Source organism: Bos taurus, chromosome 1, assembly GCF_002263795.3.
Source record: "Bos taurus isolate L1 Dominette 01449 registration number 42190680 breed Hereford chromosome 1, ARS-UCD2.0, whole genome shotgun sequence".
In the NCBI taxonomy this organism is placed as follows: Eukaryota; Metazoa; Chordata; class Mammalia; order Artiodactyla; family Bovidae; genus Bos; species Bos taurus.
In genome coordinates, this window is record NC_037328.1 from 7013111 (window position 1) to 7030611 (window position 17501).

The window sequence follows — 17501 nt, forward strand, 5'->3', positions numbered from 1 at the left end:
AAACCTCTGAGTTCCAAAATGTAACACAGGAATATCACAAAGAAATGAATGTTTCTGGTGAGATAGAAAAACCTCTTGCTGCTGGAAATTTCAAAACAAATTAAATACCATAACTAAAAACAAATCAAATTAGGGCTGTTTCTAAACTGACTTTACAAATTGCTTACACTCCATTTTCCTCCATCCCAATATATTCTCCTCAAGTGAGATATTGCTCCCTCAAGCATCATTTTAAACACTTTAAAAAGATGTGAAGGGACTTCCTTGGTGATCCAGCAGTTAAGACACTGCACTTCCAATGCAAGGGGTGTGGGTTTGATCTCTGGTTGGGGAACTAAGATCCCACATGCCATGCAGAGCACCAAAAAAAAAAAAGACAAGAACTGCTGATCAGATGTTAATTGTGGTATTCCCCCTATGAAAACCCTTTTCTAAAGTTTTGCCATTAAAATTATATATCCTTTTTTTTAACTCAATAATAAAAAGACAACTCAATTTAAAAGTGGGCAAAGGATCCAAATAGACATTTCTCCAAGATGTCATAGAAATGTCACAAAGCACATGAAAAGATGTTCAACATTTTTAGCTATCAGGGAAGTGTAAATCAAAACCACAAAGAAACATCATTTTATAGCCACTAGTATGACTATACGGAGAAGGCAATGGCACCCCACTCCAGTACTCTTGCCTGGAAAATCCCATGGATGGAGGAGCCTGGTAGGCGGCAGTCCATGGGGTCGCTAGGAGTCGGACACGGCTGAGCAACTTCACTTTCACTTTTCACTCTCATGCATTGGAGAAAGAAATGGCAACCCACTCCAGTGTTCTTGCCTTGAGAATCCCCGGGACAGGGGAGCCTGGTGGGCTGCCGTCTATGGGGTCGCACAGAGTCGGACACGACTGAAGCGACTTAGCAGCAGCAGTAGCATGACTATAACCAAAAAGACATAATAAGCGTTGGCAAAGATGTGGAGAAATTGGATCGTTCATACGTTTCTAATGGGAATATAAAATGGTGTAGCCATTTCAGAAACAGTCTGGCAGCCCCTCAGAAGGTTATGGGGCTTCCCTTGTGGCTCAGCTGGTAAAGAATCCTCCTGCAATGCCGGAGACCTGGATTCAACCTCTGAGTTGGGAAGATCCCCTGGGGAAGGGAAAGGCTACACACTCCAGTATTCTGGCCTGGAGAATTCCACAGACTGTATAGTCCATGGGGCCACAAAGAGTCGGACACGACTAAGTGACTTTCACTTCAGAAGGTTACACGTGGGACTATCACAGGACCCAGCAATTCTCCTCCTAGTAAAAGTGAAAGGAAAAGATACATACCCACAAACACTTTTACATGAATGTTTGTAGCAGCATTATTCATAATAGCCAAAAACTTCAAAGAATCCAAAGGTCCATCAACTGACAAATGGATAAATGAACGTGGTATAACCATACAGTGGAACATTATTTGACAATAAAAAGAAATAAAACACAGTTGTATCTCATTTTATTGCACTTTGCTTTATTGTGCTTCACAGATACTGTATTTTGCTTTTCTTTTTTTTTCTAACATTTGCTCATTTTGTGTCTCTCTATTACATTTTGGAAATTCTCAAAATATTTCAAGCTTTTTCATTATTACTGTATTTGTAATGGTAACCTGTGATCCATGATCTTTGATGTTATTATGTAAAAAGACCACTATTTTATGAAGGTTAGCATTTATTAGCAATAAAGTGTTTTTATATTAAGATATGTACTTTTTTGGGTTTCCCTGGGGGCTCAGCAGTAAAGAATTCACCTGTGGTGCATAAGCTGCAAGAGATGCAAGTTCAGTGTCTGGGTCAGGAAGATCCCCTGGAGAAGGGAAAGGCAACCCACTCCAGTATTCTTGCCTGGAGAATCCCACAGACAGACTGGCAGGCTACAGTCCATAGGGTCACGAAGAGTCAGACACGACTGAAGCAACTTAGCATGCACGCATGTACTTTTTTAGACATAATGCTGCTACACATTTAATAGATTACATAGTATACTTAATAGATTAATAGTATAAACATGAAAGTGAGGTGAAAGTGAAAGTTGCTCAGCCGAGTCCGACTCTTTGAGACCCCATGTACTCTACAGTCCATGGAATTCTCCAGGCAAGATCACTGGAGTAGGTAGCCTTTCCCTCTTCCAGGGGATCTTCCCAACCCAGGGATCTAACCCAGGTCTCCCGCATTGCAGGCGGGTTCTTTCATATTCACTGGGAAACCAAAGAATTTGTGTGACTCTCTGGTGCGATGTTCACTTTACTGCCCATGGTCTAGAACCAAACCTGCAATACCTCCAAGGTCTGCCTGCACTGACACATGCCTCAACACAGATGAACTTCGAAAATATTACACTAAGTGAGAGAAGCCCGTCACAAAAGACCACATACCACGTCTCTGAATGAGAAATGCATGATTCCATTTCTCTGAAATATCCAGAATAGGCAAACACACAGAGTCAGAAAGTAGATGAGTGGTTGCCAGTGGCTGGCAGGAGGAAGAGGAATGGGGACTGACTACTCAGTGCATCAGATTTGTTTTTGGGGGTGATGAAAATATTCTAAAATTGTGATGATGGTCGCACAGCTCTGAGTCTACCAAAAACCCCTGAATTGTTTCTTTTGTTACATAACATTTTTCAACCCAAATTTTCTAAGAGTTTACCTCTTTTCCTGATATTCTAAGTCAATCTTCCCACCACCACCACCCTAGCCACACCCCACAACATGTGGGATATTAGTTCCCCGACCAGGGATCTAACCCTCACCATACCCTCCCCGCATTGAGTGGAAACTCAGAGTCTTAACCACTGCACCACCAGGGAAGCCCCTCTAAGCCAAACTTTTAAACACTACAGCACCTAACACAATTTTTCTTACATAGAGCAACAAGTGATTTCTCCTCTGAATGAGATAAAACACAAAGCAAACTTTACTATTATAAATTTAAGTTTATTATTTTTTAACATATTTTAAAAATACGTATTTAATAATAGTATTATTAGTATTTAATCGGAGAAGGCAATGGCACCCCACTCCAGTGCTCTTGCCTGGAAAATCCCATGGATGGAGGAGCCTGGAAGGCTGCAGTCTATGGGGTCGCTGAGGGTTGGACATGACTGAGCAACTTCACTTTCACTTTTCACTTTCATGCATTGGAGAAAGAAATGGCATCCCACTCCAGTGTTCTTGCCTGGAGAATCCCAGGGACGGGGGAGCCTGGTGGGCTGCCGTCTATGGGGTCACACAGAGTCGGACACGAATGAAGTGACTTAGCATAGCATAGCATTAGTATTTAATAATACTAAGTTTACTACAAACTTTACTGTTATAAGTTTAAATTTTAGAACTAATTAGAGTTTAACTCTACCTTTTTTTTTTTTTTTTTTTTTGCTGTGTCGAATGACTTGCAGAATCTTAATTTCTTGACAGGGATTGAACCCAGGCCCCCTGAAGTGGAAGTGCAGAGTCCTAACCACTGGACTGACAAGGAATTCCCAAAAACACATTTAAGACATGCAAACAATTCAGTGATAAATTTCAATGTCATAAAATATCTATGGGAGATTTGGGTTGACATACACACATTACTATATGTAAAAAGAGATAGCTAATAAGGATCTACTGTATAGCACTGCTGCTGCTAAGTCGCTTCAGTTGTGTCTGACTCTGCGTGACCCCATAGACAGCAGCCCACCAGGCTTCCCCATCCCTGGGATTCTCCAGGCAAGAACACTGGAGTGGGTTACCATTTCCTTCTCCAATACTGTATAGTACAGTATACTACTATACAGACTTCTCAATAAGTCTGTAGTGACCTATATGGGAAAGAATCTAAAAAACAGTGAATATATGTATGTGTGTGTATATATATATATATGAATATATATATGTATATGTATAACTGACTTACTTTGCTATTGTAAATCAACTATACCACAATAAAAAATTTTTTTAAATACTAAAATAGATAAAAATGGAATCCTAAAATATGTTCAATTAACCCACAGGATGTCAAGGAAAAAAAGGAAATGGCAAGGAAAAAAAAAAACAGAGGAAACAAAAAGAAAACAATAACAAAATAACCAACTCAAGTTTATAGCCCAACAACAAAAAAAAAACTCATTTCTATGAGTTTCCATTACATACACAAAATTTATATGTGTTCTATAAAAATGCTCATAATATTTATTGAAAAAAGTATATATATATTTTATGTTACTATACTTGTACTTATATAAATATATTTATTCACATACAAAAGGGTTAGAAAAAAATAGGCAAAAATGATAGTAGAGTTTTGCAAAGCTGTCAGAATTATTGGTAAATTTTTAAAGCTTTCAGTAAAATTGTCTTTTTTTTTTCAACTGAGAAGAGAAAACTTCCCAATGAAAGTAAGAAGCAGCTGATGGTATATCACTGGTCAATAAACCAGAAACTATTCTTTAAATTAAATTCACCCTATTGTGAGTTTGTAATCTTAGAAAATGTTTGATTCTCTTTATCCACCCAACAGACAAGATTTAAAAAATATATAGTCAACTCTTCCCTCCCCTCTGTGAAGTCTCTCAAACTAGATCCAGGGAGACCCCCTCTGGAGACGAGAGTGAAGTTCAGTTTAACCTGTGCCCACATGGCTCCAACATGTAAAAACTCTCTCTTAAACACCTGGGTTAATATGGACAGTGCCCCTCTCAGTGTGGTATGGAACATTCACTGCACAGCTGAACGCAGTGGCTGTTCTTTTTTTTAACGCTTTATTTTGTACTGGTGTTATAGCCAATTAACAATGTCGTAGAGTTTCAGTGGACAGCAAAGGAACTCAGTCATATATATCCATTCTCTGGATGTATATATATCCAGTCATAGATATAGATATATCCAGAAGCAACGTAATCAGTCACATTTTATTAAATATAGGGAAGAAATGCTCATCCAAATGATTGAAAAATGAAGAGCTGATTTATTTCAGTCAAATCCATTTGGTCCACTCTATTTTGACTAAGTATTAACAACCTCAGATATGCAGATGATACTACTCTAATGGCAGAGAGTAAAGAGGAACTAAAGAGACTTTTTTTTTTTTTCCCTTTAAAGAGCCTCTTGATGAGGGTGAAATAGGAGAATGAAAAAGCTGGCTTAAAATTCAACAATCCAAAAACTAAGATCATGGCATCCGGCTCCATCACTTCATGGCAAAGAGAAGAGGGAAAAGTGGAAATAATGACAGATTTTATTTTCTCAGGCTCCAAAATCACTGCAGCCACAAAATTAAAAGACAATTGCTCCTTGGAAGAAAAGTTATGACAAACCTAGACAGTGTATTAAAAAGCAGAGATATCACTTTGCTAACAAAGGTCCATCCAGTCAAAACTATGGTTTTTCCAGTAGTCATGTATGAATGTGAGAGTTGAACTATAAAGAAGGCTGAGTGCCAAAGAATTGATGTTTTCAAATTGTGGTGTTGGAGAAGACTCTTGAGAGTCTCTTGGACTGCAAGGAGATCAAGCCAGTCAATCCTAAAGGAAATCAGAGTATTCATTGGAAGAACTGATGCTGAAGCTGAAGCTCCAATTCTCTGGCCACCTGATGCGAAGAGCCAACTCACTGGAAAAGACCCTGAAGCTGGGCAAGATTGAGGTCAGGAGGAGAAGGGGACGACAGAGAACGGGATAGTTGAATAGCATCACCAAATCAATGGACATGAGTTTGACCAAACTCCAGGAGACAGTGAAGGACAAGGAAGCCTGGCATGCTGCCGTCCATGGCGTCACAAAGAGTCGGACACAACTTGGCAACTGAACAACAATCTTGCCTAAACACAAAGACCATTTAGGAGAATATCTGTTGCAAAATGAATTTCTACTTCAATAAAATGAAAGTGAAGTCACTTAGTCGTGTCCGCCTACCAGGCTCCTCAGTCCATGGAATTTTCGAGGCAAGAGTACTGGAGTGGTTTGCCATTTCCTTGTGGCAAACGCTTTACCATCTGAGCCACCAGGGAAGCCCACTTCAGTAAAGTGTTAAAAAAAAACAAAATGAACCACACAAAGCCTTTGTAGGATCAAGCTCATTTTTTTACAAATATAAAACATAACCATACTTCCAGTTTTAACAATTTATCTTAGCAATTCTTTACTTCTGATACTGACTCCATATTTTAAATACAGACCATACAAATTACAAATAAAAAATGCTACATGGTGGATATAACGATCTCCTATAATCGGCCACTGTAAATCACCCCAACTCATATTTTATCCTATGCTCAACTCCCTATTCAGTGACTGGGATACAAAGAGAAGTTAAAGGGTATCGAGCTCTGCAGGGAGCTAGACAGAATCAGAAAGACAGGACATACAGTTCAGTAATAGTGATAGTCGCTCAGTCGTGTCTGACTCTGTGACCCATGAACTGTAGCCGACTGTAGGCTCCTCTGTCCATGGGATTTCTCAAGCAAGAATACTGGAGTGGGTTGCCATTTCCTTCTCCAGGGGATCTTCATGATACAGGGATCAAACTCACGTCTCCTGCATTGCAGGCAGATTCTCTACCATCTGAGCCCAGTCAGTGAGTAACTACTGATAACACTAGCCTACAAAAAGTGCCCAAAGAATCATTCCAGTAAGTTTTTCTTCACCCAGGAAAAGCGGTGGGGTGGTTGGGGAGGGATACAGGCTAAGTTCTTTTCAAGGGTAGCGTTTGGACAGATGAAGAGGAACGAAGGAGACTCTAGACAGAGCCTGATGTGAGCAAGGGCACTGAGGCAGGAAAAGTGAATAGGCGAGAATGAGCTAAAACATTCTGCAGAGGTACTAAGACCATACTGAGGCAGATCTCACAATCTAGGCGGAGAACTTCATGTCCTTCTCCAGCAATGTGAAACCACAGGCAGGGAAACCAGTTAGAATATTACACTGACCAAGATTTGAAGTAACAAGTCCCAATCCCAAATGGCAGAAACTAGAATGAATAAAAAGGACTTTGAGAGACTTTACCAAAAAGAAAGGAAAAAAATAATCAAAGAATCTGGTCTTTGTCTAAAATCTAGTGAATTACTTAGGGAGAAAAAAAAAGATAACATCATGATTTCAAGAAAACTCCAAACCCTTCCAAATAGGCTTGAGAGAGGAAATAAGATGAGTTTTGCAGAAACAGCAAGAATATGCTTCAATAAGAGAGCAATGAATCACTCTCATATTGTATTATGAGATCTCATAATGTTGTCCTATTGTATTTTTTGATGCAGCATATAAAAATATACACTTACAAAACATATAATTTAGTGGGAAAGTCTTGTATTGCCACCCCCCCAAAAAAAGCTACACATGCAGCTAATTTAAATAACACTATAACTTCAGTCTAAAATATTTATTATTTACAAATAAATACATAATTTACCTGGGGCTTTTTTTCCTGTCACAACACCATAGTTAACACACACATACACACCAACTGGAAGATACGTTTATAAGCCACTGATAATACAAGTCCTCTCTTAACTTCATCACTGGTTACATTATTGATAGGCATCTTCAGTTCCTTTATGACACTTTTTGAAGGACTCAGATTGTATGCAAATGTACAATCAAAGCATTCCAACCAATTTGTGAAAACTCTTTAGACCAAAAAGTAAGTCTCAGACATACAAAGGAAAAGTTGTGTTTCTCATCTCCTCATGAGCATCTTTCAATGCCCTATAGCCAAAAGTCCAGGTATGACTTTATATTTGAAGGAAAGTAAGGAAGTAAGAGGGCTTCCCTGGTGGCTCAGAGGTTAAAGCATCTGCCTGAAATGTGGGAGACCTGGGTTCGATCCCTGGGTTGGGAAGATCCCCTGGAGAAGGAAATGGCAACCCACTCCAGTATTCTTGCCTGGAGAATCCCATGGACAGAGGAGCCTGGTGGGATACAGTCCACGGGGTCGCAAAGAGTTGGACACAACTGAGCAACTTCACTTCACTTCAAGGAAGTAAGAAGATATTTGCAACATGCCAACTGGTCTTAGCATAAATGATGTCCGACCCTAAAACCAGTGCTGCTCCCCACCATATTATCCTGTCCAACTACCATTCTGGGGAGTCTTCAAAGGGTCCCGAGAGCTTCATAAATCTCTCAAAACAAAATATGTTTCCCTTAGAGTCATTTAAAAATTATGCTTTATATAAGTATAAATAGAAATATGTTGTGATACCATGTATCACTCCAGTAGGAAGAAGAAGAGCAGAAACTTAAAGACTCACAATATGTTTGGATTATGTGTCACTCATTCACCGAAACTTGATTCAGTATCTACACGCTATGTATTGTGCTTCAGGAAAATGATGGTGGGAAACACCTGACTATCCTCCCTTTTTAGGACACTTGCCATTTAGCAGGAGATGCAAATATCCATCAAAAGATCTCCCTAATAAATGTGTAAGTACACACTGACCAAAGCTATGAAAAAAAAGTGTCTGATGCTTTGAAAGGATGAAAGAACGGGGATCACCGAGTTGATATCGGCAGAATTTAGTGCAATCAAGAAAATGGATACATGTATGGCTGAGTCCCTTTGCTGTCCACCTGAAACTCTCACAACATTGTTAATCAGCTATACTCCAATACGAAGCAAAAAGTTTAATATAAAAAAAGGAGGAGAATTCAGAAGCATAAAGTTATGAGTAGGTAAAGTGAGAATGCTTTAATTAATAAACTGCCTAACTCCCTTCAGCAGAACTTTAATGATAATAGAAGCTGTGAAGATAAAAAAAGAAAAAGAAAACTTACTGGACTATTGAGCTATAAAATACAGTTAATCAACTAACACATTTACCTTATCCCAAGGAGCCATCCCAGTGGCTTCTCTACCTGAGGTGGGCATGCCAGCATTCAAGCATTAATTAAAATCCACCCTAAGACAAAGTGCCCTGGGCCTTTGAGCACATTCTCAGGGAACACCACGTGGCTCCAGGCGGTATTTTAGCATCTTTGATTTCCTGAATTAAAGAATGCTCGTTAAAAGTTAAGTTTTGAGTAGGACACACTGCCCTGGCTCCTCTGGCCGGTCTCTTTCATCCAGCACAGTTCCTCTTTATCACTCCTAGAATCACAGATGAAGGCACAGAACCCTGAACCACAGAAAGTTCTCCTGCCCACCTGTCTCCTTCCCTCTCGCCCCCATGCTCAGCCTGTCCTCCCCTACCGTCCACCGTCCATGAGCAGCAGTCAGCGGTCAAGGATGAGGGTACCCGGGGGCGGCACACTACTTACTTTCTTTCCTCCAGCAGGGCGATCTCCTTTTTCACCTCGCGGTATTCTTCTGCTATCTGGCAGTGCTGCTTGTACACCTGCATGGATTCCATGGAGTCATGACAAGGCGGCAGAGGCTTCACCAAAAAAAAAAGAAAGAAATCAGTCCATTTCCTTGTAGCAGAATAAATTGCCAACCACTGTGCTATCCTGGTGATCTTTAGAGGAAGAGGTTTTTCAGGAGAATGGCATTGTCAATCCACACTGGACAGGGACTGGCTGATTCTATTTGACTACAAATGGAGAAGTGGCCCAATAACCCCCCCACCCAACCCCCCCACCCCCTGCCGCAGGCATCGTCCAGTGTTATTCCAGGGCACCCTCAGGCCCAGGCCAGAGCCCTGAGACCCATGACAGGTCAGCTACCTGCCATGCACTGAAAAATAAGTCCCCTATAATTCTAAGAATCTTAAACTCTGCTTTAGAGAATATTTCGGTTGTCTGTTTCAATTACCCCTTGATTTCTATTCCTGATGCCCAGAGGCATAAATGCAACTCGTAGAGAGGAGGAGCCCTCCAAGAAAGGAATCCAATAAACTTACTTACAAAAAGAAATAAATATATAGAGTCACAAAAATAGAAAAGAAACCTATGGTTACCAGGGGAGAATAGGAGGAGGAATAAATTGTGAGACTGGGATGAACGTACACACATCACTATACATAAAATAGATAACTAATAAGTGCTTACTGTATAGCACAGGAAACACTATTCAATAGTCTGTAAGGACTTTTGTGAGAAAAGAATCTTAAAAAAATAAGATGCGTGTGTATAACTGATTGACTTTGTTGTACACTTGAAACTAACACAACATTGTACATCAACTATACTCCAAGAGAAAAAAATAAAAACAAAGAAAGGAAGCCAAACTGAAGAAATGATGCTGGCCTGGAAATAATGCTTGCAACAATTAACCAACCATATGAAAGACCAAATCCCAAATAAAACAAAGAGAACAAGGATTCCTGTCTGTGCTTTTCTCCCATCCTTGAGGGGGACAACAGCCAGCACACAAGTTTTTCTAACCACAACATGCTGACTTCTTTCTAGAATTTATTTTTAAAGAATTGGCTTTCCCTCAGTTCGCAATTCTAAGTTCTAATTAGCAGCATGTTATTAAACACATTACTTTGAGAAAAACTAGTTAATATTCTTTTAAAGAGGTTTGTAATCACCTTTTTCAATTATTGAATAGAAAAATGTTGAGTAATATCTGAGAAAGTGTTAGTCGCTCAGTTGTGTCTGACTCTTTTGCGACCCCAAGGACTCTAGCCCACCAGGCTCCTCTGTCCTTGAGATTCTCCAGGCAAGAATACTGGAGGGAGTTGCCATTCCCTTCTCCAGGGATCTTCCCAACCCAGGGATCGAACCCAGGTCTCCTGCATTCTTTAGCATCTGAGCCACCAGGGAAGCCCAGTACCTGAGAAAGATCACTTAATCGTTATACAGGCTCTTCTGTCTAACCTTCTCTTCACAGTATTCTTAAATATGTATGCTATGTGTCTGACTAGGTTACAATCTCACTAATTTTATATTAGTAAATGAGAAATAATGAATTCCTTACTACTTGTGCCTCTCATTATATTCTTCAAAGAAACTGATTTCTTTGGGTGTCATATTTAGCAGTCTCACCCAAGATGCCAAAAAAATTCTAGAAAGTTCTACAAAATTCTATAAAATCTGACTGATAAATCAGATAACCCTTCCTATTTGTCATGAAGCCTTCTGAGTAGAGATCTTCTAAACGAAATAAAATTCAGAGTAAATGTGGATGAAATTAACCTTTATGTGGAACATCTGTTGTGTTCTAATCTATGGAAATTCATCCAATAATTCTATTATGCAGTATTTTTCCTCACCGCCCTATGGACACATTCACAGCATAAACTCAGCCTGTTGGAACAATTATGCCTTTTTATAGTGAAATAAATTGCAAAGTAGTGCCCAGGAGTATTACAGTACAACTCACCCCAGGAGATAAAGCCATCGCCAAAGGCGTTCAGAACTCCTGGCTCCTCTAGTCCTAGAAATCACCACCCCCTCCTCAATTTTCACCTGTTATACTGGCAAATGACCAGGTGTAAAGTAAGAGTAATGAAAGCAATTTACTCTGGGTACCCTTGCCAAGCTGCTATTAAATCACCTGTGCCCTGTTAAAGGATTTGCCTACTGGAAAGCCCTAAGACTCAACACATCCTATTTCCTGCCCTTTTGAACACTCATAAACTATATTCAGCTCAGCCCATAAGCTGCCACATGGAGGTACCCGCACGATGAATTCAGCATAGCCACCTATGTGACAGCCAGAAAATTCTAGGACTCCATGCTTGCATGCCAAAGAGGATACAGATGAGAGAAGTCACGGAAAGGGAGAAAAATGCCCTTTGCTGCTATGGTTTAAAAGGAACACTGAAAATTACAAATAATAATTTTCTTAAGAGGCGAGAGGCCTGTTTTCCCCCTTGGCTTGCCAACATGAAATGCTTTTTATTAAAGGGGCAAGGTTTTCATGACTTCTTTTTTTATTGGCATTGTTTTTCTAAAAGCTTTTTTTAAACTAATTTATTTAACTTTGTGGCTGCAATGCCTGGCATGTAGAATCTTAGTTCCCTGACCAGGGATCGAAATTGTGCCCCCTGCATTGGAAGTGAGGAGTCTTAACTATTGGGCCACCAGAAAAGTCCCTAGATTCATTTTTAAATTGTTCAAATATATGTGTCTTCTTGGTTTATCATGACTTTAAGAAAAAAAGACCCAGCTAAGCAGAACCAGGTAATCCATTGTATATTCTAAATGATTTTCTTTTATGTGAACCATTTAAAAAGCCTTTATTGAGTTTGTTGCAAGATTGCTTCTGTTTTATGTTTTGGTTTTTTGGCCACGAGGCATATGGGATCTAGTTCCCTGACCAGGGACTGAATTTGCACCCCCTCGCACTGAAAGGCGAAGTATTAACCACCGGACCACCAGGGAAGTCCCTGTTGGCAGTTTTTAACTGTGGGAAATTTGAAGATGTTTTTATGTACTGGTAGCATGATCAATCATGCTAAAGGGACATGAGGAAAGGGAGCATTTCAAGATATATTTGATATCCTCACATGCTCTCAGCAGGCTGACCATGCTATATATCACAATATTTTCAAGTCTGCCCACAATTAAGATGTTTTTCTTAACTTTTTAAAAAGCCAAAAATACTTAGTGTTCAGGGTTTTTAGGGAGTAAAATGATGCCAGGGTTCATGTCAATCTCCTGCCCCTAAGAGCTCTGTCTTCACCCAGCCTGACTTGTAACTCAGCACCAATACACATTCTTCCAATTTGCATAAAAGCACTGAAGAGCAAAATAGATTTTTTTTAAGCAAGGTGAGAAGTGATATTGCACAACCACCACAATATTGTAAAATTATCTTTTTAAGTTGCCAGGGGCTGGTGCGTATAAATGAGGAATTATTGGTTAATGAGAATAGAGTTTCAGTTTTGCAAGATGCAAATGTTCTGATGATTGGTTACACAACAATACAAATATACTTAACACTATGTTATGTGTTTTTACCACAATTTTTTTAAAAGTTAATGGAAAAAAAAAAAGTGTCATTAGATCCTTCTGCTGCCCCCAACCCATCTTCCAAGCATCGCTTGCAGGATTCCCCATCTGAGACTCACTTTGTTCACACCCTATCTTTCTCTCCTTCCCAAATTTCTCCCCAGGGAATTAAAATTCCCTACCCCTTTATAACTTGAAACTGTGTACCACTAACCCAAATGTTGCTGGACAAACCAAAGTGCCCTCTGGTCAGCAGGACCCACTGTCTCTGGAATGGCATTTAACATCATTGGTCATTTACCCCATTTCAGGAAACTAATCCAAGAGTTTTCTAAGCACATATTGTTCTCATCCCAACAGGAATTTACCTGATATTAAACAGAACTACAGAGTAATGGGATGTGTGGCCCAGCATGACACAGCCCACTCTCACTGTTTCATGGCATAATGTGGGTGTGTGTGTGCGCATCATACCATACGGCCTTCACCAAACATGAGTCTCTCTTCCCTTCTAATAAGCCCTCAAAATAGGAGACAATATTTACCCAACAGAGTTCACTGAATAAAGTGTTCGCCTGAGGAAATAGGTTCCTAAAATTCAAGCACAGGAATCAGGTTTCCAATTTTAAAATGGAGCTACTAGTAGGCTTACATCAGGTGACAGTTTACTGGCACTCATGAATCAATCAGTCACACGTTGGTTTAAGATACTATTTAGCATGTGCTCACACTAAAAGAAATAAAAACCTAAAAAATAATGTAAAAGAATGCCTGTAGTAACCAGATGAAAAACAGCTATTAACTTCTTGGAATAATAATTAACACTTTTTTTTAAATTTTAAGTATAGTTGATTTATAATTTTGTGTTAGTTTCAGATGTATACAGCAAAGTGATTTGGTTATATAAGTGTACATATACATATATATACATTCTTTTTCAGATTCTTTTCCATTATAGGTTATTACAATATATTGAATACGTTTCTCTGTGCTATACAGTAAATTCTCATGTATCTATAGCACTTTTATTTTTTATTTCAATTCTCTTTGATTTTGACTATTCTCCGTCAAGAGATTTTCATACTTATATTCCCATGCTAGGAATGGACAAGCAATAAGTAAACTCAATGTTGACACTGAATTTCTTTTCGCTTCATTAAGAGCAATTTTCCTTGTTACTTTCTCCACAGTTACCCTAAATTCTCCCTTCGTTTGGATGCATGTATTGCACATTCTTATTTAAAGAACGAAATATTGAATTTCAAAGAAATGGAAGCCAAAGATACCCTATTTGAGTTAGGGACTTTGGGAAGGTCACGTACACACTGCTATATTCAAAATGGATAACCAACAAGAACTTATTGTATAGCACAGGGAACTCTGCTCAATGTTATGTGCTGGCCTGGATGAGAGGGGAGTTTGGGGGAGAACGGATACATGTATATGTACGGCTGAGTCCCTTCACTGTTCACCTGAAACAATCACAACACTATCAACCAGTTATACCCCAATATAAAATCAAAGATTTAAGTTTGAAAAAAATCCCAAGTATACCATCATTTGCAAAAAAGAAAAGAAAATGAAAACATAAAAATATTCTTCGGGCACTAGAGCACAAACTCTGCAAAACTGCAGAAACAACTTTTCCGATAACTCAATATGTGGTCTCTGGTCTCCTCACAACACAGCCAGTTCTAAGAAGGCTAAATTAAGACCTTCCCTTGACAGTGTCTCAAGCGAACGTTGAAACACACTTTCCCAAGACACAGATTGGGGTTTGGATGAAGTCAGAGCCTAGGAGAAGGCAGTTCCTCCTCACCCCCATCCCCTCCCTCATCCTGCCGCTGCCTAAGGATAGAGTTTGCAAGGGCTTTAAATTACACGGCAGCGTGAGTGAACCACTACGATCTCTGGTATCCACCCCAATCATCAGGACCAATTTAACAAGATGAAGTAAGAGAGAAACCACAGGCTCCTGTTCCAAGAATGCTGGCTTGAGCCACACCATCCTATCCATCGTTTTATAGCTAGCTCCTCCCGAAATGGACTCTGTCCTCTGGAAAGAGCCCCGTGGGAACAGACCAAGCCAAGCATCTCTCCGCAAGGGGCAAAGCCAGCTAAAGCATTTCCGTTTTCTACTTGGCTTCTTCAAATACTACTGGCCCCATCCACTTAAAAAACGTAAGAATTTAATTTTCCTCTCCCAGCTTCCCATACAGAAGATATATTTAGAGAAATAAATATTCTACAGTTGCTGAGCAGACTTCTTATTTATTCCTTGATTCTTGGTGTTATCTTTATTTTGGGGGTAGCACAGAAGGTGTCTGGTTTAAATTTTTTCTCATTTCAATGTCCCCAAATGAGCAAGTGTAATCTGTTATAACTAAGTGGAAAACCACAGTCAGGACTAACTGCCATATTTGAAAACTCTTTTATCTCGGAATTGTAAATATTTTTTTTACCATTTTAAGAATTGACATTTCCATAGTATCTACATCATGGTCAAAGTCATCACTAAGTAATAATTATAGCATATCTTATACATTACATAACACATTATATCATTATATATTACATATATACAATATATTAAACACATAAAATTTTATATATTGTTATACATATATAATTTTACATTACACATAAAATTTTATATAATATAACATTATATTATATAATATTGGAATGAAGGATATTTAGGTCAATTCTATCAACATAAGCAGTATTAAAGGGACAGATAAGTCGAGTATCCCAAATGTTTCTGAGAATGCATAGCCTAAAAACTGGGCTGCTCAAAAAATAATAATAATAAAGGTATCATTGTAAAGCTCCAAGTAATCTATATATGTTTTCTGTGTAGTCACAGCAGCCAAAAAAAAAAAAGCTGTAATATACTTTTTAATACGTGTGTGAGAGAGAAAATGGCAGGACTTTTTTTAGTGCTTTATCTGGATGTTCAAGAGCACTGTAGTAGAATCCTGGAATGCTCATCCTCCATTTTATACCATCTTTGTTTCCCAGACAGCAAGTGATACACTGATGCAAGACCTAAAAGAAGTTTCAGGAGAGACTGCTAGGATAACAAGATACTATAGTACACAACCAAAGCTAAGAAATTGGTTATTTGTGGAGGTGACATCAGTTTCTGGACTTACCAAACTCTGTCTGAGAAAAAAGCAAGTTCAATGTGTACTGCAGAGACACCTGTTACTGTCTTCTCATATTAGATGGGAGGACCTTAGAAGGGACTGAAGCTATTGCTCAATTTGATTTAAAAAAAAAAAAAAAAAGTCTTTGTTTTCCAAATATCTTAAAGAAGAGGGCATCTCTATTCCTAACTCAAAAAATCCAAAGAGATGCTTCTCTCATTTCATTTTACACATATGAAGATACTGGTACTTCAATAGTTCATTCAATAAACAATTTCACTAAAGCAGGAAATTAATATTAATTGAGCAATTATTTTGCCAAGTACTGTGCTATATCTATTCATCATCTCATTTAATTTGCACAATGATATGAGATATTTTCTCTACTTTGCAGGTCAAAAAAGTGAGGTTTGGGACTTCCCTGGAAGTTGAGTGTTTAACACCTCGGGGCTTCCAATGCAAGGGACGTGGGTTCGATCCCTGGTTAGGGAACTAAGATCCCACATGTCCCACGGCATGGCCAAAAAAAAAAGAGAAAGAAATTGAAAAAAAAAAAAAGTGAGGTTTACAAAAAGGAAATAACATGTTCCAAATTACAAAACTAGTAGATGGGGAGCGATGGTCCAAATTCAGGTCAGCCTGATGCCACTGTGCATACCCCGGTGGTTGTCACTCTCCTTAACAAGTTTATTGCAATCTAGGTGTTGGCATGCCCTCCACCTGATTATAAAAGCATAATCTTCCCAGGGTAAAAAAGATCACAAAGCTTAGCTTTGGATCTTCCATAGGTCAAACTACAATCTCCAAAACATAGCAACATGGTTAAATTTTACTAATAAGACAAATTTGGTTCTGAGCAGACCCTGGGACTGTTAAAGGATTGTGCCATCCTTCAGAAAAGAGAGGGAGGTCAGTCATGGCCTCTTCTTCAAATAAAAGGAAACAGAGGCCTAAAGAAAAGTCATGTTTTTCATTCATTCTTACAAGTGGACATAGAGTTGAACCTCCTTTCTTTCGACAGTACGGTCTAAACTAGCTCTGCCCAAACACTGCCCCTAATGGACATGAAGAATTTAGAAACCAAGTTCCAGGAAAGGAATCCACACAAAATAGAATCAACCTACCATCTGCCACTGGGCTGAGGCCTATATAGAGTTGCTCATTTTAACACCTACCTTACCCCCAAGGTCTCTTGCCCAACATTTCGCATTAATAGAGACATCAAGAGAAATGTTTGTCACTGCTATTCTTGCCCAAGGCTTTTTTTGGCTTCTGTGAAAATAGAAGCACCATGAATTACATGCTCAAACATGTCCAGATTCTTGGCAAAGCAACTGAAAAATCTTGGGGGTCAAAATGTAGGTAGAGTAACTACCAAATACTTGATAGCTGCATTTTATAAACTATGAAAGAGTGTGTAATGGACATCCGAAAGTCAGAACAGATTTTACAAGTCTGTTCTACAACCACAGTATAGCAACCTCACAAATCAGA

The 17501-nt window shown here is 39.0% G+C and overlaps 1 protein-coding gene across 2 annotated transcripts in view; it reads right to left on the reverse strand.

Annotated features, from left to right (window-relative positions):
- The window catches only part of MAP3K7CL (MAP3K7 C-terminal like), a 48377-nt gene that overhangs the window by 7608 nt on the left and 23268 nt on the right, over positions 1 to 17501 (reverse strand). For both annotated transcript variants that reach the window (XM_010800922.4, XM_010800924.3), the window contains one exon: positions 9277 to 9392. In XM_010800922.4, the coding sequence (XP_010799224.1) occupies positions 9277 to 9392 (116 nt within the window). The remainder of the gene's footprint in view (positions 1 to 9276; positions 9393 to 17501) is intronic.